This window comes from Plodia interpunctella, chromosome 28 (assembly GCF_027563975.2).
Source record: "Plodia interpunctella isolate USDA-ARS_2022_Savannah chromosome 28, ilPloInte3.2, whole genome shotgun sequence".
NCBI lineage: Eukaryota > Metazoa > Arthropoda > Insecta > Lepidoptera > Pyralidae > Plodia > Plodia interpunctella.
In genome coordinates, this window is record NC_071321.1 from 4635390 (window position 1) to 4661405 (window position 26016).

Genomic DNA, 26016 nt, shown 5'->3' on the forward strand with positions numbered 1-26016 from the left:
GCGAGGTGCTCAGGAGTTGCGTGACCTCATTAGCCCAGCAGCGTTTCGTTATAGATCGCCACCATCTCCACCTATCTGGTCGACATTCCGTCTCATCGTACAACACGATTTGGTTCTGAGTTCTCTCCCGACATCGATATTTCCCAATTTAGGTATTTTCAAGGCATGCTGGTGTTCGAAAGGAATCCAGGATCAAATCAAATCGTACTTGTACATCGTATGACGTGAAGTGGTCATATTGTGTGGCGAATGCTAGCGGATCTCAACGTGTTCCTGAACCAGGAACCTGAGTGTGATGTGTTCGTGGATGGATGGAAGATGCTTGTCAGGAATGGTTTGCAGTTTTGTGAGACTAACGAATGTGAGTCGACGTGTGCAAGTCATCAACAGCCATTTAATCGTCCACACAGCTGGGGCACAGGCCTGTGTTTAGGATGATAATATTGTGTTTCTGTAAGAAATTATTGTGCCTATTTTTTCTTACTAAATACTTTAAAAGGATGCATATTGTGTACCGTTGTACTTAGCTAAATAAATAATGATAAATCTTGTTCGCGGTATAATTATTAACGAGTATGTTATTGTTAACACTGGTGTGAGACTATTCAAGTCGCCAAAAGGGATCCGACGTGACTTTTACGACTACTCTACTGCGTCTAGTGGCAAAGTAATCGCATACACACTAGTGAACTTAAACTGTCACCCAGTGTGTAGGTTCCCTCACGATGTTTTCCTTCATCGGTAGCCAATGGTCTATCGTCGTCAATCCTCCTTGAGAATGTTATTAATGCCTATCAGCTATGTGCCTCGTCGCCTCATACGACATGCACAGGATGATAATGAATGGTCCTATTCTAAGGCCAGGAACCACACACCTATAACGATAAAGTTTCAAGGTCAATCGTCCCGTTCACCCTGGTGTCAGGTTATGTAAGCCTATTATTGTTCTAGTAACGTTTGCAGTGTGTACACTGTTTATGTAAATGCGCAACAGTCGTGTTTCCCCACATTTGCGTCACAGGTCTTGACCTAATCTTGACCACCTTTACTCAGGCACAGCATACATTATGTTAATATCGAAAAAGCTCAGCCGGTAGTTTGTAACTTTATCAGAAATTGCAAGTACTAAGTATATATATTGATGTGAAAATGTGCCTGCGAAGGTATATATCTTCTATACAAATTTTCTGTACATATGTAATTATGGGGCGGTCTTTATGGTACCAATAGAAACCAAACATTTTTTTTCTGTCTGTATGTTTGTTTGTGCATCACGCAAAACTACTCGATGGAATTTGATGCTGTTTTTATAGTTGTATAGCGGGTGATTTGACTTAAAATCTGGCATAGGTTTCATATCGATACGTTGCTTATTACCTGAGATATCGATAAAAATAAGTTGTGAGCCGTATGTGACAAACGCGGGTACTGGAAGAATTATATAATCTGTGACCCGGGTGAAGATGCGTGCAAAATCTCCATTAATAGTGACGACAAAGTTTTTGTGTGTATTTCATTCCACGTTAAAACCACGACCTCCTCAGCCATGAGGAAATACGACTGTGACGAGAAGATAATAAAGAAAACCAAATCAAATTGTACTACTTATATATTCCACCATTTTAAAATTACATTAATTAAATTATGCTAAATTAAAAATATGATTAATTCGAGACAGGTCCCACGAAGAGCCTCATATAGCTGTACAAGAAGTAGACGCACAGCGAGCACATGACGATCTTCGTGATCCAGTCGAGGTAGTACAACCTGCAATGAAGGTGCAGACACATACAGATACAGGTACATGAGAAAAGCGCAAATTGGAGATCATTCCACTTTGGTCACCTGGGTGAAACATAGATATAAAACATTAAATATTTGTGGGGTGAAACGTAACCTAGCTAAGGTTATCAAATTTTACACTTTTATGTTCTGAAATCACGCTGTGGCAAATCACCTGCGAGACCCAAAATCGACATAAAAATATAAAATAACCTAGGTCATTTCACCCAGGTGGCCAAAGTGTAATATATCAAATTGGAACTAGCGCATCTGCGTCAGCTTTTTTTTGTTATGTGTTTACATATTGAAGGCTTTCAGATTTGTTCCTCATCTTTAATGCCCTTATTTTTTAGTACCTAAATTACCACGGCAAGTAACCTAAACGTGTCAGTTCGATTAGATCTGTGCGACCGAGCAGCGGAGAGGAAGGCACGCATAGTACTTTTACTGGTGGTAAATATAAAGGGTCAAGGGTCAAAAGGACAAAGCGGTGCGGTGGAAAGCGGAAGCGGTGGTGGTGTAATGGTTAAGACGCCCGCCTATAGATCGAAAGGTCCCAGGTTCGAATCCTACTCGAGCCACATGAGTTTGTATACCAATCTGACTCATGTATAGTAGTTTTCATCGTCCACCACTTGCTTCCGGTGAAGGAAACCGGCACCTGGTTGATTCTTATTAACTTGTGTGTGAAATGGAGAAGTTTATTAATGGAGTGGTTTGCCATTAGCAAACCACTCCATTAATAATGCCAAGAAAGTTGTTGTGTGTGCTTCATTCCACGTAACAACCACGACCCTCAGCCATGAGGAATACCATTATGAAGAATAAAAGGACAAAAAAAAGTGAAAAGTGTCTGTAAAGGCCAAGTGATTTGAGAATCGTTAACCTTTGTTTATAAACTGTTTTTGTCCCACAGCTGCGCGCTTTAAGCCTACCTTTCTGTTTCAAACCACAAGCTCGTATTATTATATTCCTCGCTAGTTGACTTATTGAAGGCGCCAGTATGTCATGATTAGCAGAGAAAATCTTACTGTTTCTGCAGCTTCTTGGCTTGTGGAATGGTGGCAGGGTCCTCCTTGATGCAGTACTCGCGGGCGCCCTTTATGTAGTTCCCTACGTAGGTCAGCCAGTGGATTTCCTGCAATTACATAGTCGGTATCCTATACATCAATAAAACCAAGTCGAAGGTTGACTGGAAGACATTGCATTTGCGACAAGTCCGTCTTTATGTTCATTTGTGTTTGAATATCTTGTCTTAACTTACGACTTCTTTGTAAACGGTGAAATATGGTGCAAAAGTTCACCTATCTATGTGAAAATATAGTCGACATCAACAAGAAAGTGTTTGACCATTAAGGCTCAACGCCCGCAAGCGTATAGACGCTTACGGGCGGGCCTTAATAGTCAAACTAAAGTACTTACTGATATATGATAGCCTTACTGATAAATAAAATAAATTGATAAAATATTTTATCAAATAAATTTTATTTATCAGCGAAAACTAAAAAGCAGTAGTACAAAATATAGTACACTAGGTTGTAGATCTTTTTGCACATAGAAATCTAAGTCTGAATCCGATTTTGAATCTGAATACGAATCGTTTAAAACTCACGTTAAGATCCGTGTAAAAAGTGGTGTCGTCTTCCTGAGAGACCTTCTTCCGGAGCGCGCGGAAGTTGTCGTTCCTGAAGTGCCACTCCTTGGTGGTGTAGTACTGCAGCACCTCCAGCCCGTAGTTCACCCGCTTCTGGATCTTCACCATGCTGCAGGAGTGAACAATAAATAAATATATGACTGCTGTGGCGCTATGGTGTAGTTATCGCCATGTTCGTGTGCTATCTGGTTGTTCTGGTTTCGAATCCCGGCGCATAAATATGCGCCGGGTTTGTAGCTGTGATCACAAATATCTGTCTGCCGGTTGTGTCATGCCCGTTTCTGTGTTTGTGTCCGTCAGACCCGCGATATAAGCTTAGGTACTAGATGTTGCCCGGGGCTTCGCTCCCGTGGGAATTTTGAGATAAATTATAGCCTGTAGCAATCTTGGATCATTGGTGAAAGAATTTTTGAAATCGGTTCGGTAATTTCGAAGATTACTTACCCTCAAACAAACACACTCACAAACGCTTACCTCTTTATAATAATAGTATAGATATAATAGGTTAATGGATAAATGTGCTTATCAAAATGAATACTTACAAAGGCTTCTTCCCGAGTAAACACATGAGGAGATCCACCAGGTAGGCGGGCAGCAGGTGCGTGAAGAACATCGCAATCTGAGGATAATACAAATTCTGATCAATTTTGACATCACATTCGACATCCTCAGTATAAAGGCGAAAGTTTATGAGTATGTCTGTTTTCACGCTCAAACGTCTGGGACAGTTTTATGATATTTGGTGTTGAGGTAACTGATACCCTGGATTAACACATAGGGTATCCCGAAAGTACGCGAGTCCCTTAGGATTTAGTAAAAAAGTCTGATAGTCAAACACGCTTTATAAAGTAGATACTGTGGATAAAAAACATAAGTATTTTTTTAAATATTTACCCGGGTGAAACAACCTGTGTGCAGCTCTAGTAAAAATAGATAAAATAAATAAACTTTTTTCATGTACTTCATTAAGACCCAACGCAAAAAAATACGCGAAAAATTATTAGAATAAATAATAGTATGCCATGTTAACTTTTATGTTAAAATTTATATACAGACGACCTTGTGCCAAGGTCTACCTCTGGTGATAAAGGTCTATTGTTTACCTGGTGCTGGAGCCAGGAGCTCTTGGGCGAACCACCTGGGTACCAAAGGCAGACAGAGAAGGGATACTCCTGCACCTTCACGCGACCTGCAAGGGGAACATCACACCAAATTTCAGCTTCCTAGGCCGAGTAGTTTTGACTATGCATTGTCAGTCAGTCACTCAGTAACGGAAAAGTTATATATATAGATTAATACACCTAAATCTTCAGGAATCACACAATCCTAAATCCGTGCAATAGTTTTTGAGTTTATCGCGAACAGACAGATAGACGCGGCATAAGACTTTGTTTTATAATATGTAAGGATAAGTATTCTATGAAAATTTCTTCGTGTCGGAATGGAGAAGCTTACCAATGTCCAGCGCTCCACCCCAGGTGATGGGGTTCACGCCCGATTGGGTGATGTTGCATATTTGTACTTCTGTTGGTCTGGAATTAATATGAATATTTAGATATTAATATTTGTAGCAACGTCTCTTAGCATATCTGTTAAGAATATTTACAAAAAAAATCATTTTTGCCAGAGATCTTGTGGATTTAACGCCTGACAAACAACCGTCGTCTAAACCGTTGAGGAGTTCCCTTTGGGAGCCGATCCTGAGTGCACCATTAGGTCATACTTAATATAATAATGCATTGTTATGGAAACTGAAACGATGCGGAAAATTTCAACTCTGTAGGACAAGAGTAGGAGAAATCAAACTTGCAAAATTTTATTACAGACAGACAAAAAATCATCGGGACAGGAGAAACTAAATATTATAAAAAACTTAAATTATTTTATCTTAGTACCTATATTTCATCCATGATGATATACATCACTTCTTGACGTCAAAAATTTACTTAAAACCTAATCAAAAAACTCTGAATACGCTCTGCAGAAAGAGAGAAACAAGTCTTACTTCTCAAGCGCCGTGCAGTAAGCCAATAGGATGCAGGCGTTGACCACTATGTCCACGGGGACGACGTCGGCGACATAATCTTCATTACAGTGCATGGTTCTGATCACACCTGGAAGCATTCAATTAATAACAATCAGTTAATTCAAATAATAATCTTTATTTACTCCTACTAAAGCGGAGCTTGAGAGACGTTTGAAAAATAAATAAAATGTTTTTAATTCAGATTTGTATCTATAGTGCTCAGCTGGGAGCGACCGGAAACACTTTCAGAGAGAGATAGGTGGGAACAGGAAAGCACAAGCAGAACTCATATGGAATATATAGCAGTGGAAGTTTTATATAATACGTAGGTTTATATATGTATGTATAGAAGTAACGCTGTAACTATATTTGCGCGTCATTATATTTTATGGTAAGGCATTATGTTTTAAGATGTTATGTATAAATTAACACGTGTTTTTGCAAATAAAATCTTTTAACTTTACTAGCTGTCGCCCACGGCTCTGCACACAGCAAATAGTATCCTATGTCACTGAGCATCTCCCAACTATTTCCGCATAAAAAATCACCTTAACCGGTTGCTCCGTTTTGACGTGAAAGATGGACGAACAAAACCACTTTCACATTTAAAACTAGCTGCGCCCCGGGGCTTCGCTCCTGTGGGAATTTTGGGATAAAAAGTATCTTTTGTGTTCTTCCAGGTTATATTATACCCGTATACCAAATTTCATAACAATCCGTCCAGTAGATTTTGCGTGAAAGAGTAACAAACAAACATACATGCATACACACATCCTCACAAACTTTTGCATTTATAATATTAGTTAGTATTAGTAGGAAGGATGTAGGATAAGTACAATCTGTGACACATACCTTTGCCGGCGCCGACCAGCAGCCCCGTGGGACCGTTGAGGTTGTCCACCCACCCTACTAGAGGTTCTCTTAAAGCTGCTGTTACTGAAATTTAAATTTAACAATATTGTAGTGTTTAACGTCTACCCTAGCCAGTAGGCATAAACTGTTAGGCTCCTAATGGACATGTCATTAACTAGCTTTTACCGCAGCTCCGCTTGCGTTAATTTCAATGTAAAAACAGTTCCATTTTTCGGGATGAATGATACCCTATGTCATTTAGCCGTATTTTCTTGATTACATTACACGTATGCAAAATTATGTAAGCAATATAAGTTGAGTAGAAAAAGCGTAAAGACTTAACTAACAAACATACACAGCGACTCTGCCAAGGTCACAGAGGAGAATGTCCTCCCATGGATATCGTACGAGGCGACTAAGGGACACACAGCCTGGGCAGCTGGTAAGCAACGGGGTGTTAATAAATTGGGTGTTAATCTTTAAAATTCTCCAGACTCATTATATTCTACGCTGACTCCAGTGTTCACGGCGTCGCACAGAATATGCGGGGATGAGATAATGAGAGTTATAAGGTTATATAGCCTTAGTAACAAGATCCGAAAGGTCCGGGAAATAGAAAAGGTATGTGCGCGTTTAATACCTATTATTTAGTACATAATTATACAAAGCGAAAGTTTAAAAGTAGTTATAAGGTTGCTCACCAATAGAAGGCCTGGCAATGACGATTGGGTATTTCCCTGCTTGCTGGCTGACCAAATCTTCTGTCAGGTTTTTGGTATAAGCGTACGTGTTCGGTTGGGGGTGGATCAGTCTGAAAAGTTTAATGGTATTTATTTATTATTCATATCATCAGAAATTTTAATGGCAAGCCTTTCTGACAATATAGGGTCCCACACTGTTTAAACAAGTTTCTTTCGGCATTTCTTCTCAGCAGCGATCGTTCCGAAATGCCAGTAGTTTGTAGCTTTGATAAATATTATTTAATTTGGAATATATCGTGAAATAGTGCTTGGGAAGGTCTAATTTTGACTACAATGTAACTTAATATATATTGAAAAATCGCATACCTATATTAAGTTAGCACCAAAGTTAGTAACGAGACATGTGTTAAAATTTTTATAGATAAACATTAATCTGAAAAATATCAATCTCGACCTGACCGGGGATCGAACCCGGTTAGGCTTGATGACAGTTAGACCATTAAGGTCGTCAAAATATAATAGTACTAGCTTTTGTCCACGGCTTCGCTCGCGTAAACTTCTCTGCGAAAGCGGAACAGACGGATCATTTTCATATTAACTTTCAATCCCCATTATATTGTCAATTGATTTTTGATTCTTTAATTACATGCATACTAAACTTCATCAAAATCGGTCCAGCGTCTAAGCCGTGAAAGCGGAGCTGACAGACAGACTTTTGCATTTATATTAGTATGTATGGATACTTGTTTGACGACCTCGGTGGCGCAGTGGTAAAGTTCTTGCCACTGAACCGAGAGATCCCGGGTTCAATCCCCGGTCGGGTCATGATGGAAAATGATCTTTTTCTGATTGGCCCGGGTCTTGGATGTTTATCTATATATGTATATGTTACAAAATATAGTATCGTTGAGTTAGTATCCCGTAACACAAGTCTCGAACTTACTTTGGGGCTAGCTCAATCTGTGTGATTTGTCCTAATATATTTATTTATTTAACTAAATAGAAGAGATGGCATCACTTACTTCGGCTGCAGATGGTCGAGCAGCTCGTCGCCCATCCAGCTGACGCAGCGCATGACGTCATCAGGGCGGTGGTCGGCCGGGTACAACCGCTCCTCCAGCACGGGCACCTCGCAGCGGCAGTACGACGTCGACACGTGGACGAACACCTGTCATAGATGAGCCAGATTGTTGTGAGCAACATTGTGTACAACCACTGTATATCGTCCCGTGAGTGACGTACGAGGCAAGTAAGGGCGAGGCCCCATTGCTCAGTACGCTCCGTCGTTCTCCGTCACGTTGACTTGAACGAAGATGACGTTCTGCGTTGAATCAACGCAGAACGAGAAACTGCATGAGATTTTCACGTAAGTCAACGCACGCCAACGTCAAAAATTATAGAAAATATGGACTCCCATATTTTCCCATATTTTGTACTCACAACGGAGTCTCAACCAGCTGTGTCGTCGCAACAAAGCACGAATGGGGCCTCGCTGTAAAGACATATAGCCTCAACAGCTGATAGACAAAATTAGCATTCCCAAAGAGAGTTAACATCAGCCAGACGGGTTATATTGCAATAACAAAGACAAATCTTTAAAACTTGGACAAATATTTTAACGAAAAATATTAAAACAACTGACATTTTTAAATTCAAATATAATTAAAATATTTCAATTTGATAGATGAAACAATAACCTGACGATAATTATTATAATTATGTAGATATCACAAATTATAAACCATCTGTAATCCGTTTGCCGTTCCATTTTGTAATTCATTGACTTATAATTTGATATTCTTAATTTAAATCTAATTTGTATTTTAAATTGCAATGCCCGACAGGGTTTACATTGTGCCTAGATTGTGATGAGGTGACTAAGTTACTGAATTACCTTACTATAAAAAGCAACAAATAATTTGAATTAAATTGAATTAAAATTTTATGATTATTATTTTTTTAAAGCCTTTGGACCGTCACAGCTCCGAATGTCTGGGGAGCAACAGGACAAGCCATCTTTCTCCCTGACAAAAATGTACATCATATTTTTGGAGACAATTTGGAGTGCTCACCTCAAGCTGCGACATTTTGTCAGCTAGATCAAGTACTTTCTTGGTTCCAACTGTGTTCATGTTTACCGCCTCCCTGAGCGGTGTGTCGAACCTGAAACACACAAGTAATTATATTAATATTTTAAAGTTACCTAGTTACCAACGCAGATACCTACAATTTCTTTTATCTATGTACCTAATAGATCTATTAGGTACATAGATAAAAGAAATGGTAGGTATCTGCGTTGGTAATACCTATAGTTCCGGCTATACACTATAGGAAAACAGGCTATACACCAATCTTCGGCGAACATACAAATTACGCAATGTTTGAGTTCGGCGATTGTGTGTAAACAGCATGAGGGAATATTTTATTGCGGAGCCCGGACTTCGGGCGCCGCAGCCGAGAATGAAACGCATGAAAGAGAGTACAATACCTAACGCAAGCGGCGCCGTGGAACAGTATCTGCGTCTCCCTCTGCAGCAGCTCTCTGTCTTCCGGACTGACCCCCAGGTCCTCGGCGAGGATATCCCCGGGGATCACCTGCAGCTTCTCCAGACGGGATGCGCACGAGTTGTGAATGCGGTCGAATACCTGTAGTGCAACAATGTGGTAAAATAATGGCCCATTATTACTTTGCTAATATTGAAGTAATTTTATGAAAATATATATAAAATATTTTTTTATTTAAAATAATATAGGTACTTATTTATAAATTTACTTCATACATAGTTTAGGATTATGATTTATGATACACAATAACATACGTTTGGAGTACCGCCACGTGTTGACGGGCCATAATATAATTGAAACTTGCCTAAACTGGCTAAAACACCCGCAAATATATAAAATATGCCATCACGTTTATACCTAGTATATACAGATATTTTTAAAAATACATATGGCAATTTCAAGTGAAATTTCTATTCCTACCCTAGAACTAAATTTAGAATAAAAACTTCAATTTTCCTAGTTCCGCCACTCGACCACAGATGGCGTTACTAACCTTGCAATTCACAAACGCGTCCAATCTTTCTTTGCATGACTGTCCTTTCTTCGGCCTCATCAAGAGGTAGATTTTCTTCACTTCAGGACACGAATACAGTATCTTCTCTATTAGGACCTTCCCGACGAAGCCCGTCGCGCCTGTTATGAAAATAGTTTTGTCTGCATAGTACTCCCGCACGCTAAGAGATGGCGCCATTGTGTCGAAGACCTGAAATAAAATATAAAAAATTTACAGAATTATGACTACTGATAATTATGCACACATAATTATCAGTGCGTGTTTTGCGTGTGACTGTTTTGCCCCGTCATATTTTATGTCTTATTTAGAAACATCAATGTATTTAGCATAATAATTTATAAACTTTAAATGAAAACAAATAAAAAATTAATTAAACTTTAAAACAAAAAAGAAAAATTTAACATCCGAACGAATGCGTTAACTTTAGGTTGTTTGTATCACAAAGCTGATCCTCTGGCCATTTATTGTAGTCTTCTGTTCGAATGTTTTATTCAAGTCGCCTAAAGGCATCTGATTAAACTAATGAACTAAAACTGTCAACCAGTGTGCAGGTTTCCTCGCGATGTTTCCCTTCACCGGAAGCATTGCAAATGCGGGAAACGGGACGTACCATGTAACGGGAAACAGGACGGGACAAGTTGCGGGAAAATGGATGGAACACGTATCGGGACATGGGACCGGAGGAAACGGGACGAGAGACGTAGCGGGAAACGAGGTGATAATATAATTATAGCAGGAAACGGGGAAGCGATCGAGTGATGTGATGATACGAGGTAAAAGAATGACTGAAATCCGATTACTTTTGGGTAAAAGAAAAATCTAGTAGTGGGTAGAAGGTACCCTATGAATTAGAACATGTAATTGGCCCAATCGAAGTAAAGTGTATCGTTTAAAAGTTTATTCGATATTCACTTCGTCGACTATTTCCGTATTCAGTAAGTTTCAGACGAAGCGGTTTTCGCAAATAATTCACGGACTCGCCACTTCGCTATCTTACAGTATCAGTAACTGATCTACCTGATTCTAGGTCATCTAGACAGCTGATCAAGAATGACCTCACTCATATAATGCCAGGATGACTGGCCAAACTGATCACATGTTACATACTATCACTACAGAATCCAAACAGTCTTGAATTACGAGTACGGAAAAAGACATAGGTACATTGTTTAGTTTTATACCGGAAAAATATAATGTTCTCGTGGCAATATAACGTGGGTGAGGCCGCGGGATACAGCTAGTAAGTACGTAAATTAAAATTATAAATATACAGGGTTAGGTAAGTCACAAAGATTGAGCTAGCCCCAAAGTAAGTTCGAGACATGTGTTATGGGATACTGACTCGACGATAATTTATTGTAAACATAGAGAAACGTCCAAGTATCTTGGCAAATCTAGTTTTGCAGTCCGACATGATGACCATTAGGTTACGGAGGTCGTCAAATTAATACGAAATACGTGTACAATAGATTTATCCCATATATGTATATTTTCAAACAGAATAATATCAATTATGATTGATAATACATGACATGATAGTTTTACACGATAGGTCATTAGTATTCCATTCAGTCGCACAGGTTTACATATTGGCAATCACTTTATCTATGACAGAAATGCAGTGTCATTTATCTTGCTCTGTGCAAGCATTAGGGATAGTAATTATGTGGATAATGCAAGCATAATATAATCGAGGCTACTCAGGGACACAGCTTAGGCAGCTGATAGGCAATAGCATTCCTTAGGAGGGTTGACGTCAGGCAGGCGGCCAGTTGTAAAATCACAGCCGAATCTTTTGAGGTTTTTTTATACACTGAATTCTTGGCTTCGCGGATTCACAACCTCGAACGTAACCGAGAGCATGCAGCAGAGATGAAAGCGAGTGAGAGATTTTAAGGGATATTTTTATCTCTCTATCTTTGCGTGTTCCCGGTTGCATCCGGGACTGTGACGTCGCGGAGACCGGGCCAACAAACAAACAGTGACAATAATAATACCCCCTTATTCATAAAATATAATATAATTAATGACCGCACTTTTTTATATATTTGACATTAGATTTATGTGCGATTTTCACAAATAGCTAGTGTGATTCCTGGGCAGGTTTAGGTACGTGTATTTTATTCGAACGAAGCCGGTACGGGCCGCTAGTTTTGTAATAAAGTTAGATAAAACAAATATTACACTCCTTTTCGAGTTGTTATTGAAATAGGCATTGTTTTGTTTAGATTTCAAAATACCAAAGCTTAAGCATTTTATGTCCATATTAAAATATTGCGCAGACACTTCTCAATATTCATACGACATTACGAGTGTCCATTCAATTATTACTAGCAACAATAACGCCCTTACCATGTACCATTGTAATATTACGTATAGTTTGTGTACTATTGTAAATGTTACGACAGATAGTGACCAATAAAAAAAACCTAAATTGCGCAAGAGCCAAACCGCGCATTCGCTAAAAAATTTGACGTAATAAGTACTTAGTCAAAAAGTAAAGATCGTGTTGTAAATTTCAAGGTTTGTAATCAAAATGTATTCCGATAATCATCATCAACGTGCCAAAGTCAACGGAATTGTTAAATTAATGGTACTTGGTTGATTGAATCGAAATATTTGATTATGAAATGCTCAAATGTTTTTTTACAAACATGTGATCTTTGCCAGAATCTTTTATTGTCGTCGGAGAGGTCTTATTGTATAGTGACAAATAATTATGTCCCTGCAATAATCCTTTAAAAAGGAATTCCTACGTCTGGAACTGTTCCTGAATGCATCATCAGCAAAGGGTTGCTTTCGTTTCAGGTTGCTTTGTTATCCATACTAAACGTGTATATGAAATTTCAGCTCAATCGGTTGAAATTGAGTTACCTACAAGATTCCACCTGAACATATATACTTACATTGAAAGTTAAAAACTTTCAATAAAATCGCGTATATAAACAAGCTGTTGCCCGCAACTTCGCCCACGGCGAAAAGTAGTACCTACGACAATTTCCAGCCCGCTAACTTATTCTTCACACAAATAAAACACATTAATTCATTGTTCCGTTTTGACGGGAAAGAAGGACACACTTTCACATTTATATTATTAGTATGAATATGGATACGATAACCGAACTTGAGATTAAGGTTCCAGTCACTATGATTTATATAATTTTACAGATTTTGCGGTGAGCAACATCCGTCCGTTACTGTAATAGTACACGTTTTTTGTTATTTTTCCCCACTTTTGTAACTATTTGATTTTATAACCTACTTTTATATACTCGTAGACAGAGATAGCTATAGACCTCTTCATAATATTCACTTTGAGTCATACAAGAAAGAGATTTGTGTATATTATAAATGCGAAAGTAAGTTTATTTGTTAATTTGTTTTGTTACCTCTTCACGCATTATCTACTGGACCGATTGCTATGAAATTTGATACACAGGTAGAAAATAACCTGGAATTCTCTCGGGAGCGAAGCCCCGGCGCGCATCTACTAATAAATAAATAATAAAATAAAACAGTTATTTATTTCAGTAATCTTGGTTACAATATTTTGTGAGATTAAGCGGATTGGGCCAAGAAGATGTATGTAAGATGTATGTAAGTTTAGACGACGGACGTGTGTAACTAAACATATAGTTTTCTTGGTTTTTCATTATATTTTCGCTGTAGTTTCATTGCAAGAGATGTCAACCCTGCCAATAGTGATGAATGTTGCACCACACCGCATGAGAAAGGTGAAATATCTGGATCGTGTGAATCGAAACAGACTATGATCACGATTAGCCGAGATTGGCGATTGTCTGGGAATCATTTTCTTGGTATTTCATATGGAAACTTAATATTCCGATGACGACGACGAGATGACGAGCTCGGTGGCGCAGTGGTAAAGTGCTTGCCTCTGAACCGAGAGGTCCCGGGTTCGATCCCCGGTCGGGTCATGTTGGAAAATGATCTTTTTCTGATTGGCCCGGGTCTTGGATTTTTATCTATATATGTATTTGTTATAAAATGTGGTACCGTTGAGTTAGTGTCCCATAACACAAGTCTCGAACTTACTTTGGAACTAGCTCAATCTGTGTGAATTGTCCTAATATATTTAATCCAAGGTTTATAATTAACTAGCGACCTGACTCGGCTTCGCACTGGGTCATAATATGAATAAATAATAATAATAAATAAATATATAGGGACAAATCCCACATATTGAGTTAGCCTTAAAATAAGACTTGTTATATGTGTAAACTGCATCAAAAACCGATACGTGTCAGTTTATAAGCTTAGAAACAGACAGGGACGGAAAAGGCCGCGGTGAAGTTGAAGTGTGAAGTGAAGGCTGTCTGTCTGTCTGAACGCGCATCGCTCGAAATCTACTGGACTGATTTGCTTGAAATTTGGTATGTAGGTACCTTATATACCGAGTTAACGTTTTATATACATTTTATCCCGGTAAATGGTCAGGTTCCCGTAGGATAATTGAAAAACTAATTATGAATAAAAAATGCCTCAGAATCCTGGGTTAACATCTTATAGACATTTCATCCCGGAAAATGAGGAGGGTCCTGTAGGAAAATTAGATACATTTCATCCCGGTAAATGGTCAGGTTCCCGTAGGATAATTGAAAAACCAATTATGAATTAAAAATTGCTCGGGATCCCGGGTTAACATCTTATAGACATTTCATCCCGGAAAATGAGGGGGTCCTGTAGGAAAATTAAAATAACAATCCACGGAGCCGATTAACGTTAAAAATTTTGTAGAGGTATAAACAGAATATAAACAAATTGTTTTTATCGATTAAAGTCTTTTTTCGGCGTAGTATATATCAATATATCAGAATAAAACTCTTCCGTTACTGAGTGATTAACTGACTGACTGACAGACAACGTACACCCGAAATTGCTCGGTGGGAAGCTGAAATTTGGCATGTAGATGAGTGTAGGTGAGCACTAAGAGAGAATTTTTGGAAATTCTACTCCGAAGGGGGTGAACGAGAAGAAAAACTGTAAATATGAAAGTTCGAACCGTTGAAGTTGAAGTTATTGACTTGAAAATTTGGATTTTGGTTGTTTACAACAAAGTAATGATTACGTGTTTCAGATTTTTCTGAAAATTAACCCTCAACCCCTTTATAAGGGGTGTGAAAGATTGTGTGGGACTTAATACAATTTTCAAGATAAAAAGCTAAAAATTTGGCACACTTACTTTTTGTAGTAAATAAATGTTTAATTTACGTTTGTGGTTAATAAAAAACCAGAACGGAAAACATCATGGAAAATGGGACGGCACGCGTTGCAGAAAGCGGGAGTGGGAGTAGGAGCGGGAAATGGCAAGGAGACACGTAGTGGGAAACAGGACGGGAGGCATTGCAAAAAACATGATCGCACAATATGTAGGAAACTGTACAGGATATCTACATTACATAGCAGGAAGCGGGATTGGACAAGTTTGCGTGACGAGATACGCAGCGGGAAACAGAAAATTGAACTAAGGATGAGAAAAAATGCGAATTTGAATCATATATGTCTACCAGTCTCACAGAGTACGCGATAAAAAAAATACTGAGATTTTGCTATGAAATTCACGTGGGCGAAGCCGCGCGCAAAAGCTAGTACTTGAATAAATCCTCTGCGTGTCCATGTAAAAATTGGTGTGTACAATGATAGATTGCTTGTGATTGTGTAAAATAAAACAGCGACATTGGTATTTGTAAGCGAAATTAATCATTATTTAACATATAAAAATAACAATACATAGCCTCGATTTCATTCTAATATAGAAAAATATTTTAATCTGGAACGCACATTTTCACTTATTCCTTTTTAGATTCCAGACGGCCAACGTATTACTCGTATAAAAACATATTTAAACCTATTTTAATCAATACCACAGATTAAATAATACCCCAGTATCAATACGATAAAAAGTTGTTAACCAGTCTGAGTAAAAAAACCGGGTTGCACTCCGGGAGCGCCGGCAGAAATGATAACTTGAATATTAACGTTGTGCATTTTTGACGTCTTACGAATTTTCGATCAGGTCACGTGTCCTGAGGGGAGTTTAACATTTTTTACTCATCGCAAAAAGTGCACAACGCCGCTAAAGAAGTTTTCACTTCAAAAAAATTGAATGAATACGTCGGTAATCTACCCTTTCTCGTCTTCGTGTGCCTCTTCACGCGTTATCTACTCAAACAATCTTCTTGAAATTTCGTATCATAATTTAGAATATGAATTAGGACATAGGGTACCTTTCATCCTGGAAAAAACTACTGTTCCCGTGCAAAAAACGTGTATTCCATTGTAGGTGGTGCTGAATCCATGTTTTATAACTTTAGAATATAAACACTAGATGGGGCTGTGTGTATTTTAAATGCGCTGTGTGTATTTTTATGGATATAGAGTTGGTATAAAAATACCAACCATCCCAATCCCGTTTTAATACGAAGAAAAAACTGTTCCCGCGGGAATTTAAGCGGGCGAAGCCGCGGGTAAACAGCTAGATAAAAATAATTAAAAGATGACAGATGAAATAATTAGTTACAATGAAACTTTGTTATGCGATTAAGTTCACTAAATACTGGACGGATTGTTATGAAATTCGGTACAAATTCGGTTCCTTACCTAAAATTGTTCAGCTGCGCGAACGAAGTCGCGGGCATCGGCTAGTATAAAATATATATAATTACCTGTTTAGTATATACTACCACTGATTCTGTTACTATTAATAATATACAATATAAGTGTAAACTATATTAATTAATTAAAAATACTAAATAATTCAGAATAGTAGATACGTATGTTTATAATAACAATACAATTGATTATTTGTTGAATAAATAAATATATAATATTTTTATTATATATTCACATTCGCATTAACAATTAAATAATACAAATTAATTAAATCAAACTACCTTATAAAATCCTACTGATATTATAAATGCGAAAGTTTATGAGGGAGGATGCATGTGTGTATGTGAATGTGTGCTTGTTACTCGTTTCGTGATTTTTGTAACGTTATATATTAAAAATATCTAGAGTTGGCCTTCTAAGCGAGGTGCCCATCACACAGGCAGCATTCGCGCGCTAAACTGCAATGGAAATTCACTACGCGTGAAATAATCATTTCATATTTGTATTCGTTTGATTTTCCTGTTATTTTATAGACGTGTATAATTCGGCAATAGTTATGAGCTGTGCGGGTTATATTCTGCTCTAAAATATGCTATAGTTTGGATGTTTATCACTAAATCACGCAAAATTTTATTGAATGAATTTCAAAGATTGATACGCGGGAAGAATATTTCTAAATGGTCGGAATATTCCAATATGGTTAACTATGTTATAGAAACTTGTAAAAAATAATAAGCTAATACTATTTTTATTGGGTTTTCTCTAATTTTCAAGCGTGAGAGAGCAACTGTGTCTATTCCGATGGAATCTTGCAACTCAATTTTTAAGGAGACATCTTCAGCCGATTGAGCTGAAATGTATACACGTTTAGTTTGGATGACAATATATTGTAAATAAATAAATATATCAGGACAAAATCACACAGATTGAGCTAGCTCCAAAGTAAGTTCAAGACTTGTGTTATGGGATACTAACTCAACCATACTATATTTTATAACAAACACGTATATAGATAAACATCCAAGGCCCGGACCAATCAGAAAAAGATCATTTTCCATTATGACCCGACCGGGGTTCGAAGCCGGGATCTCTCGGTTCAGAGGCAAGCACTTTACCACTGCGCCACAGAGGTCGTCATTATATTGATAGCATAAAATCTAGTAATAACATTGTTTTTTACTCCCATCGTGTGGTTAACCACATTAGCCTTAAGATAATGAAGTTGATAAATAATATTTAATCGATCGTGACAATCGATGAACAAACAGGGGTATTATAACAATTATTATCTTTAAATGTATCTACCTATACTATTATTATAAAGAGGTAAGCGTTTTTAAGTTTGTATGTTTGAGGCGGGTAATCTCGGAAACTACCGAACCGATATCCAAGATTGCTATAGGCTATATTTTATCTCAAAATTCTTACGGGAGCGAATTAAATTTGTATTAAAGGATTTTATGGTTTGTTGTAGAAGTGTTATGTGTTGTGTACGGTAAAGTAATCGGGAAAATATTGTTTAAATCCCATCTATGGATATCTACTGTTGGTAATACCCCACCACTCCTATCACTATCACCTCTACAGTTGGCAGGACTTTGCACCAATCATAATAATTCCTATAATGACGTAATGTTTAAAAAAATACTCTGTATGACGGTGCGATTTTGTGTCGCAGTCACTTTGCTCATACAGACTAGACATAAGTCGCAAATATAATTATTTTAAATGCTACAGACACACGCATATAGTATACAAAAAACAAAACTAAATATCCTAAAATCCTTATATGTTCTAAAAAGAAGTTCGTCTGTTTGTATATACGAGTAGTGTGATTCGTAATGAAGGTTTACGTGTAACTTTACTAGCAGTCCGTCCCGGCTTCGCTCGGGTAAAAACATAATAAATTATACACCTAAACCTTCCTCGGGAACCACACTATCTATTGGTGAAAACCGCATGAAAGTCCGTGCAGTAGTTTTTGAGTTTATTGCGAACAGACTGACAGACAGACGCGGTTCCTATAAGTACATACTTGGTACATATATTGTAATGGTATATGGTGATATGAACAGTATCAGACAGTGCCTGCAACATAATACGAGTATTTACGCAACATCCCATCTCGCTAAGCTTCAACTCGTTAAGCTCTCAGGTTAAGCAACCGGCAACCATTCTTCAAAGTTTTGATACTAGAGTAGATGTACTTGATTATAGGAGATGATTTGTTGTGTCCGTAATTTTGGAGTCTTAGGTTTTCAACTTGGAATTCAACTCAGGATAAAATTACTACATCACTTTTTCACGTAAAAAACTTTTAAAACTGAGTCTACTGCCGACTTCCAAAGTGCAGATGAAGAAGCGGCGCAACAAATGTGAATCGAAAATGAAATTTATGCGTTTCTGTGAACGAAGGAAAAATATATGTTTCTCCTCTCGCACAGTTGTTAAAGTCAAACAAGAACTGTAAACTGAAGATTCTCATAGGTGTGTGCACCTGACACAAACTCTTGGGTCTGTCTGCCCCGTAAATGATAAAGACGTGAAACTGTATATTTATAAAAACGCAATTTATGCTAGGACACATGGCCCAGTGAAACTAGTTTGAAATTTGATGAAAAAAATTAATGTGTTTTTTATTTGTTTGTAATATCTGTAATGTACACAGACACATGCTAAAAGTACTTAGTTGAACGATAGTTACATGTATAATGGCGGACTTATCCCGAGAAGGGATTTCTCCCTAATCAACCCATCATAGTTTGATATAGTATCAGTTTTTGCTGCACTAGAAGATATATGAACCACGCGGACGATACTCTATATAAAACTATAAAAAGGCTTTATAGTTTTTTCTTGAATGACCGACAGAGATAATATTTTACAATCAAGTGAATGTTATGCCCACGAGATTCCCACAGAGTTTAAAAATCAAATAGAAAAATACAATGGACTTCGATTCGGATATAAACAAGTATCAGTGACGTCGGTATTTATGGTCCAGCACGGCAAAATTCCAAAAAGATCTAAATGTTTTATTCCGCTTAGAATGATGAAAACATCATTTATCGATGACCTGCGTGTCCTAATGGTCATCACGCCGGACTGCTAACTACACTCGAGGTACCAGGTTCGATCTCAGGTGGTCAAAATGGAAAATTATCTTTTTCAGATTGACGTGGGTCTCGCATGGTTACCTATCTATATATGTATCCTACCAATATAAATTCGGAAGTTTGTGATAATGTTGTGTGTATGTTTGTAACTCTTTCACGCAAATGCTACTAGACAGATTGTTATGAAATTTGGTACACGGGCAGAATTTAATGTGGAATAATACAAGGGTACTTTTTATCTCGAAATTCGAAAGACTTTCGAATTTACAATATTATAAGACGCCCGCCTGTGGATCGAAATGTTACAGGTTCGTATCCTATTCGTGCCATATTCAAATTCAAATCATTTATTTAGAAATTAGACCTTCACAGGCACTTTTTCTAGTCAATTTTTATATTTATTTCTCACAAGCTACAAACTACTGACATTGCGGAACGACCACTGCTGAGAAGATATGCCGAAAGAAACTCATTTGAACAGTGTTGGTCCCTATGGCTTCCTTCAAATATAGGCTAGTTTTTATTCAAATATCACCCCCAACATTTCTGCACTTAATAGAGCAGAAAGTTTGTATGAATATCATGTCTACGTTCCATTTTCGCAGATAAATTCAACCGAAGCGAAAACGCGTAAACTATACACCAAAATTTTTCTTTTACAAATTTTATTTTTAACTTCCGACGCAAAAAGAGGGGTGTTATAAGTTTGACCGCTAAGTATGTCTGTCTATTTGTTTGTCTGTTTGTCTGTCTATTTGTCTGTCTGTGTACGTGGCACCGTAGCTCATCAACGGGTGAACCCGAATCCGATTTCTTTTATTTGATAGCTAATTTTTATGCGGTGGATCTTAGATATGTTTCATCAAAATCGGTTCAGCCGTTTAAAAGTTGTAGCGAAATGAATATTGAAAGTCGAAAGTTTTTTAATTTGTCTATCAAATAAACTTGTAAACAACAATATCAACCCGTCAGCGGTCATTATCAAACCACAATTTTTTAATAAAAAAATACATCTAGACAACACCCATAAAAAATTTACATCGCGGCCGACGTCGACTTTTTTGTTGTTGTTGAGTTATATCACAGTTATATGTTTTCAAAATGACCTTCAATATTTATGCGAAACTCAAAAATTCTAATTTAACGACTCTCGTGCGTGTTAGGTTTCATTCTCAGCTGTGATAATGCAAACTCCAGGGTCGTCTGCGTAAAAATATTAAACTTAAAATTTTGAAGATTTGGCTGTGATTTTAGGGCTGCTTGATGTCAACCCTCATTATTAGTGACTATGCTTTAATTTGTGAAAATAACCAAGTAAGCCGACGGACAAAAGTATCAAAATGTTTTTCCAACTTCGACCCCCATTTCAACTCCCCGTGGATTGATTTTCGAAAAATTAAACACAGATTATTAAAATTTTGGTTTAGATCTCGGGTTTTTCGAATGTATCATATGTATTTACCACATTATGGAGGTAGAACTGATAATATTGAAGTAAGATAATCACATTTGAAAATTTGTAGTAAAATATTTCTATGATTCCGCTGTGCAACATTTAATCAAATACTCAGGTAAATATCCGCATTAAAACTTAATGTAACTATTAGCAAATGTTCCATAATCGTAAGTTCAGGAATCTGCGTGTGCTGCGAAGCTTTTATGATTACTGTATTATTATGACTATTTGTAATACGATGATTCATCATTCAAATAATGAATACGTCACGTCATTTATTATTTGAATGACGAATTATATGATTATCATTTTGTTCGTGGCCAATTTGTCCGTTATTCAAATAAATTTTGTCCATCTCTGTGTTTCGAATTAAAATATACCTACACATAATTATCTTTTTGCATTAATAGGATAACTTATATTATTCGATATTATTGCATAACTGAAAACTGATAAATTTATATATTTTTCTCTGTCGCCAAACATTTTTAAACAAAGAAAGAATAAGAAGCCTTTTTATTCCTTATTATACAAAATTACCTAGTATTATAAATCACAATGTTTACAATGAAATAAATTTTGAACCATTGCCGCTGAGCATAACGTCACGGTTTTATTAAATTTAAAATTATTTATTGCTTTTAACATTGTACAGTGGGGTATAAGTAATTTAACAACTTAGTCACCGAATCTAATACACTGTCGGGCATCACAATTAAAACAGATTTCATTTTAGGACGCGAGTAATTTTTAAATATTATTTTAAACTGCATTTTATTATTTGCATTTACATACAGGCAGCCAAGAGCGCATGTCAAGTTACCCTGTATTGACCTCTATGCATTTGTAATAGCAACATTCGCAATCAATTTGCGTACATCGACCTACAGTTGACTGTACCTACAACATCGATCTTTAGCCTCAACAATACATAAGATTTCCCACGACGTATCGCGAGCATTGTTCAGTTTGCATCATTGTTACAAGTGACGTGTCAGAGATGCATTGATGCAGATTGCAATCAGCTGAGCAAACTGCATCGATCTGCTCTTTGAGACAGCAAAAGGTGATAAAGGCATGTTGTGGCCAGCGAATGGCATTGGATGTTTGGCCACAGTACCCTGTGACACGGCCTCGCTCAGCCTCAAACCGGAACACAACATTGCAAGCTGCTGTTTGGCAACAGGAGTAGATGACAGCGATGTGCAGAAACAGATACAGACTACGAAATTATACAAAAAAAAATATGTGTCTTCTTCCACGTCAAAACAGAACGTTTGATTTTTTGTGTGGATATTATTAAAAGTTTGGAGCATGTCGCGGGCAACTGCTCGTCTTACATAATATAAAACTAAGTGCTCTGCCGCGTCTGTCTGTTCCCAAAAACTATTGCACGGAATTTCATATGGTTTTTACTAATAGATAGCGTGATTCCTGAGTATTATATATATATAATTTATTATGTTTTTACCCGAGCGAAGCCGGGACGGGCCACTAGTATTATTATAAGTTCCGAATTCGCCAAGCACTTAGTGTTAAACATAAATAACATTTAGTATTACGGTATTGAGCTAATGAATAATAATGATTGTAAATAAGTTAATTGTGATCGTGCGAGTGAGGTTCGCGCGATTTTTATGCATATTAATTGTAATAACTTTATTTAATCTGTGTTGCCTATAAAGGTATGCGTGCCGGGCTGCTACTCTGGAAGTCCTGGGTTCAGTCCCCGGTCAACATGCAAAATTACATTACCTATTCAGATTGGTTCTTATGCTTACCTATCTATATCATCGTCATAATCAGCCATTTAAACGTTCCCACTGCTGGGGCACTGGCCTTCCTTACGGTTAAATAAGGAACTTGGGCCACGACCCACCACGCGGGCCCATTGCGCACTAGCAGGATTTTACGACAGCAAATACAAGCGAGACCAACGGCTCTACGTGCCTTCCGAAGCACGGATAAAGTCAAAATCAAATTATTCAGAAATTACCTTCATAGGCACGTTTTTATGTCAAATTTTGTATTATACCTATTAGTAATTTCTCAAAAAGTTACAAACTACTGGCATTTCGGAACCACCGCTGCTGAGAAGAAACGTCGAAAAAAACTCATTTGAACAGTGTTGGTCCCTATCGTGTGAGAAGGGCTTACCATTATTGTTTCTTATTTTTTTTCTAGTAGTATAATAAAGTACTTAAATAAATATATAAGGACAACTCGCACAAATTGAATTAGCCCCAAAGTAAGTTCGAGACTTGGGTTATGGGATACTAACTCAACGGTACTATATTTTATAACAAATACATATATATAGATAAACATCCAAGACCCGGGCCAATCAGAAAAAGATCATTTTCCATCATGACCCGACCGGGGATCGAACCCAGAACCTCACGGTTTAGAGGCAAGCACTTTACCACTGCGCCACCGGGGTCGCCACTTGTTCAAGAAGTATACAAAAATACGTATGAAGCCTCGAACTTACTTTGTGGCTAATTCAATCTGTGCGATTTGTCCATAGTCTATAAATATTTATTTATTCTAATAACGCGCGATATCTTAATCATGGTATGGTGGTACTAGGTTCGAATCCTACTCGTGCCACATGATAGTTTGTAATAATACCAATCTGACTCATGTATAGCTGTTTACATAGATGGACCATTTGCTTCTGGTGAAGGAATATATTATGAGGAATTGCACACTAGTTAACTGTTGCGATCACTATCATAACATAGAAAACAAAGTCGCTTCCCGCTGTCGGGACGGATTAACGGATTTTAATGCGGTTTTTTTATAAATAGTGTGATTCACATTAAGGTAAAATTGATTATGGTTTTACCCGAGCGAAGCAAAGTCGGGCCACTAGTTATTACTAGCGTGCGCACTATGAATATGAACTAATATGAAATAAATTAAATTACAGTTTTTTATTGCCCACACATTGTGAATGTTACCGTGTGACTGCTGGGCGATTGGTTGAGAAATTTATTATAATAAGAATTACCGAAGTATATTTGATAATAAAAAACTTTAAGAATTGTCTATTTTTGTTAACTACCCTCAAATTATTTATTTTAGCCTTATAATGTAGCTACTTAATGCCAATCAATGCCAATATACCGCTCGGAAATCGTCTTGTGGTCATTCCTATACGGAGTAAATATAATATACATTACAATAAAAAGTTAATAAAGTTAAAACAATTTGGTATCAAGTGGACTGCAGAGAAAAGACAAAACATTTTACAGATTGGCCTGGATATCTGTCAGTTTGCTGTCAAATAAATTTGACAAGAAAATTATATTTCAGAATTTCAAAGGTTTCGGTTTTGCTCACCGGCACAGATTATTTGTTAGTCTATATTGATGGCCAGTTCTTATTCACATCGAAAACTGTTCTAAAATTAAAAATAAAGGCACCTTATTTAAAACACGCAACTTTCAGCCAGAGTACTTACACATTAAGTATAATTAATTTAAAAATACATTTCAAAAGTACACTGGCTGGAATTTACGTAGCTTTTCCATTTTTTTTTTAATATACATACTTTAACATTAGTTGTAAAACTTATACTTGTATGTATAATGTATATGATATCTTATAATTATTGTGAGAAATCATCTTTTGATTCCGTTGTAATTAGTTACGTTTTAATGAAAATCAACAACCAAAACCCCATATAATTCATAAAAATAAACAAACTAATTAAATATAACTTACCCGATAATTCAAATAACATACACACGATCACTGAACCACAACTTAATATTATAAATGTCAAATTACAAATTACGAACGAAATATTACTGGCAAGTAAGAATAATTTAATTTTTTTCGAAATCAAATTCAAATTAAAATTTCGAAGTTCCGAATGTCACGACTACACCGCATCACAGCTGTCAGTATAATGGCGATGCGTGACAGAAGGATCAGTGATTGCAGCTCGTAATCGACTATTGAAACATTACATCAAATCGTTAGGTTATGAGATGTGCAACGCTTAGTCACTTGCTTATTATAATAAGCCAATTAGAGGTGCCATCTTCTGTCTGTTGTATGGAAACTACCTTTAGATCGCGGCTTCGTCCGCGTTCTTGTAGTTTTGAGAATATTTTACTTCGAATATGACCTGTAAAGGTCTACTTTCTGAATTAATGATTTCACTGTGACGATCATTATTCGTCCTGACCTGACCGGGAATCGAACTCCGGAACTCCAGTGTAGCAGTCCGGCACGCCGACCATTACCTATGCCGGCTATACACTATCGCCGAACTCAACGCCGCGCCGCCACGCGAATGCATGACCATTGCGTAGTTTGTATGAGAGCTTTTATTTAACGCTAGGAAAAGAAAGAAAAACTGTTTATTTGATAAAAAAGATAATTACATACTAACAACATTTTTGCTTTTGAGTCTTTTTAAACAAATGTTAATCATTTTTTTGCAACATATATTCTACATATGTATATAAACATATATCTGTCTGCAAATTTGCGACTTTGAACACTTAAAAAATATCTGTTTTTAACTTTAAATGCTTTAACAGACAACAGACAGGAAAAACCAGCAATATATGTTGAATCCGAAAATGTTTGACGGAGTTACCCGATACTGTGCAGCCGGCATTATGCTACGGTGTCCAAGCCGGTATTTCCACATTATAGAAAAACAAAAAATAAAATCTTATATTACATGCATAGGGCGTCG

At 37.1% G+C, this 26016-nt stretch overlaps 1 protein-coding gene across 1 annotated transcript; it reads right to left on the reverse strand.

Annotated features, from left to right (window-relative positions):
- Window positions 1-1594: 1594 nt before the first annotated feature.
- On the reverse strand, window positions 1595-25263 carry LOC128681781 (putative fatty acyl-CoA reductase CG5065). The gene is made up of 14 exons (XM_053765951.2): window positions 25029-25263; window positions 10074-10283; window positions 9504-9661; window positions 9088-9178; window positions 8038-8183; window positions 7016-7125; window positions 6315-6398; window positions 5442-5550; window positions 4892-4968; window positions 4540-4625; window positions 3979-4055; window positions 3395-3545; window positions 2814-2920; window positions 1595-1767 (listed from the first exon to the last, which is right to left on the reverse strand). The coding sequence occupies exons 2-14, from the start codon at window positions 10269-10271 to the stop codon at window positions 1665-1667; spliced, it is 1497 nt and encodes a 498-aa protein (XP_053621926.1). The 5' UTR covers window positions 10272-10283; window positions 25029-25263; the 3' UTR covers window positions 1595-1664.
- Window positions 25264-26016: the final 753 nt, after the last annotated feature.

Bases quoted from the DNA above. Each gene is read 5' to 3' on its own strand.
- LOC128681781 (XM_053765951.2), bottom strand. From the start codon at position 10,271: ATGGCGCCATCTCTTAGCGTGCGGGAGTACTATGCAGACAAAACTATT. The intron at 8,184-9,087 runs GTGAGCACTCCA...CATCTATGACAG, and splicing joins ACAAAATGTCGCAGCTTGAG to GTGTTCGTCCACGTGTCGAC. The intron at 2,921-3,394 runs GTGAGTTTTAAA...ATGTAATTGCAG, and splicing joins CTTTTTACACGGATCTTAAC to GAAATCCACTGGCTGACCTA.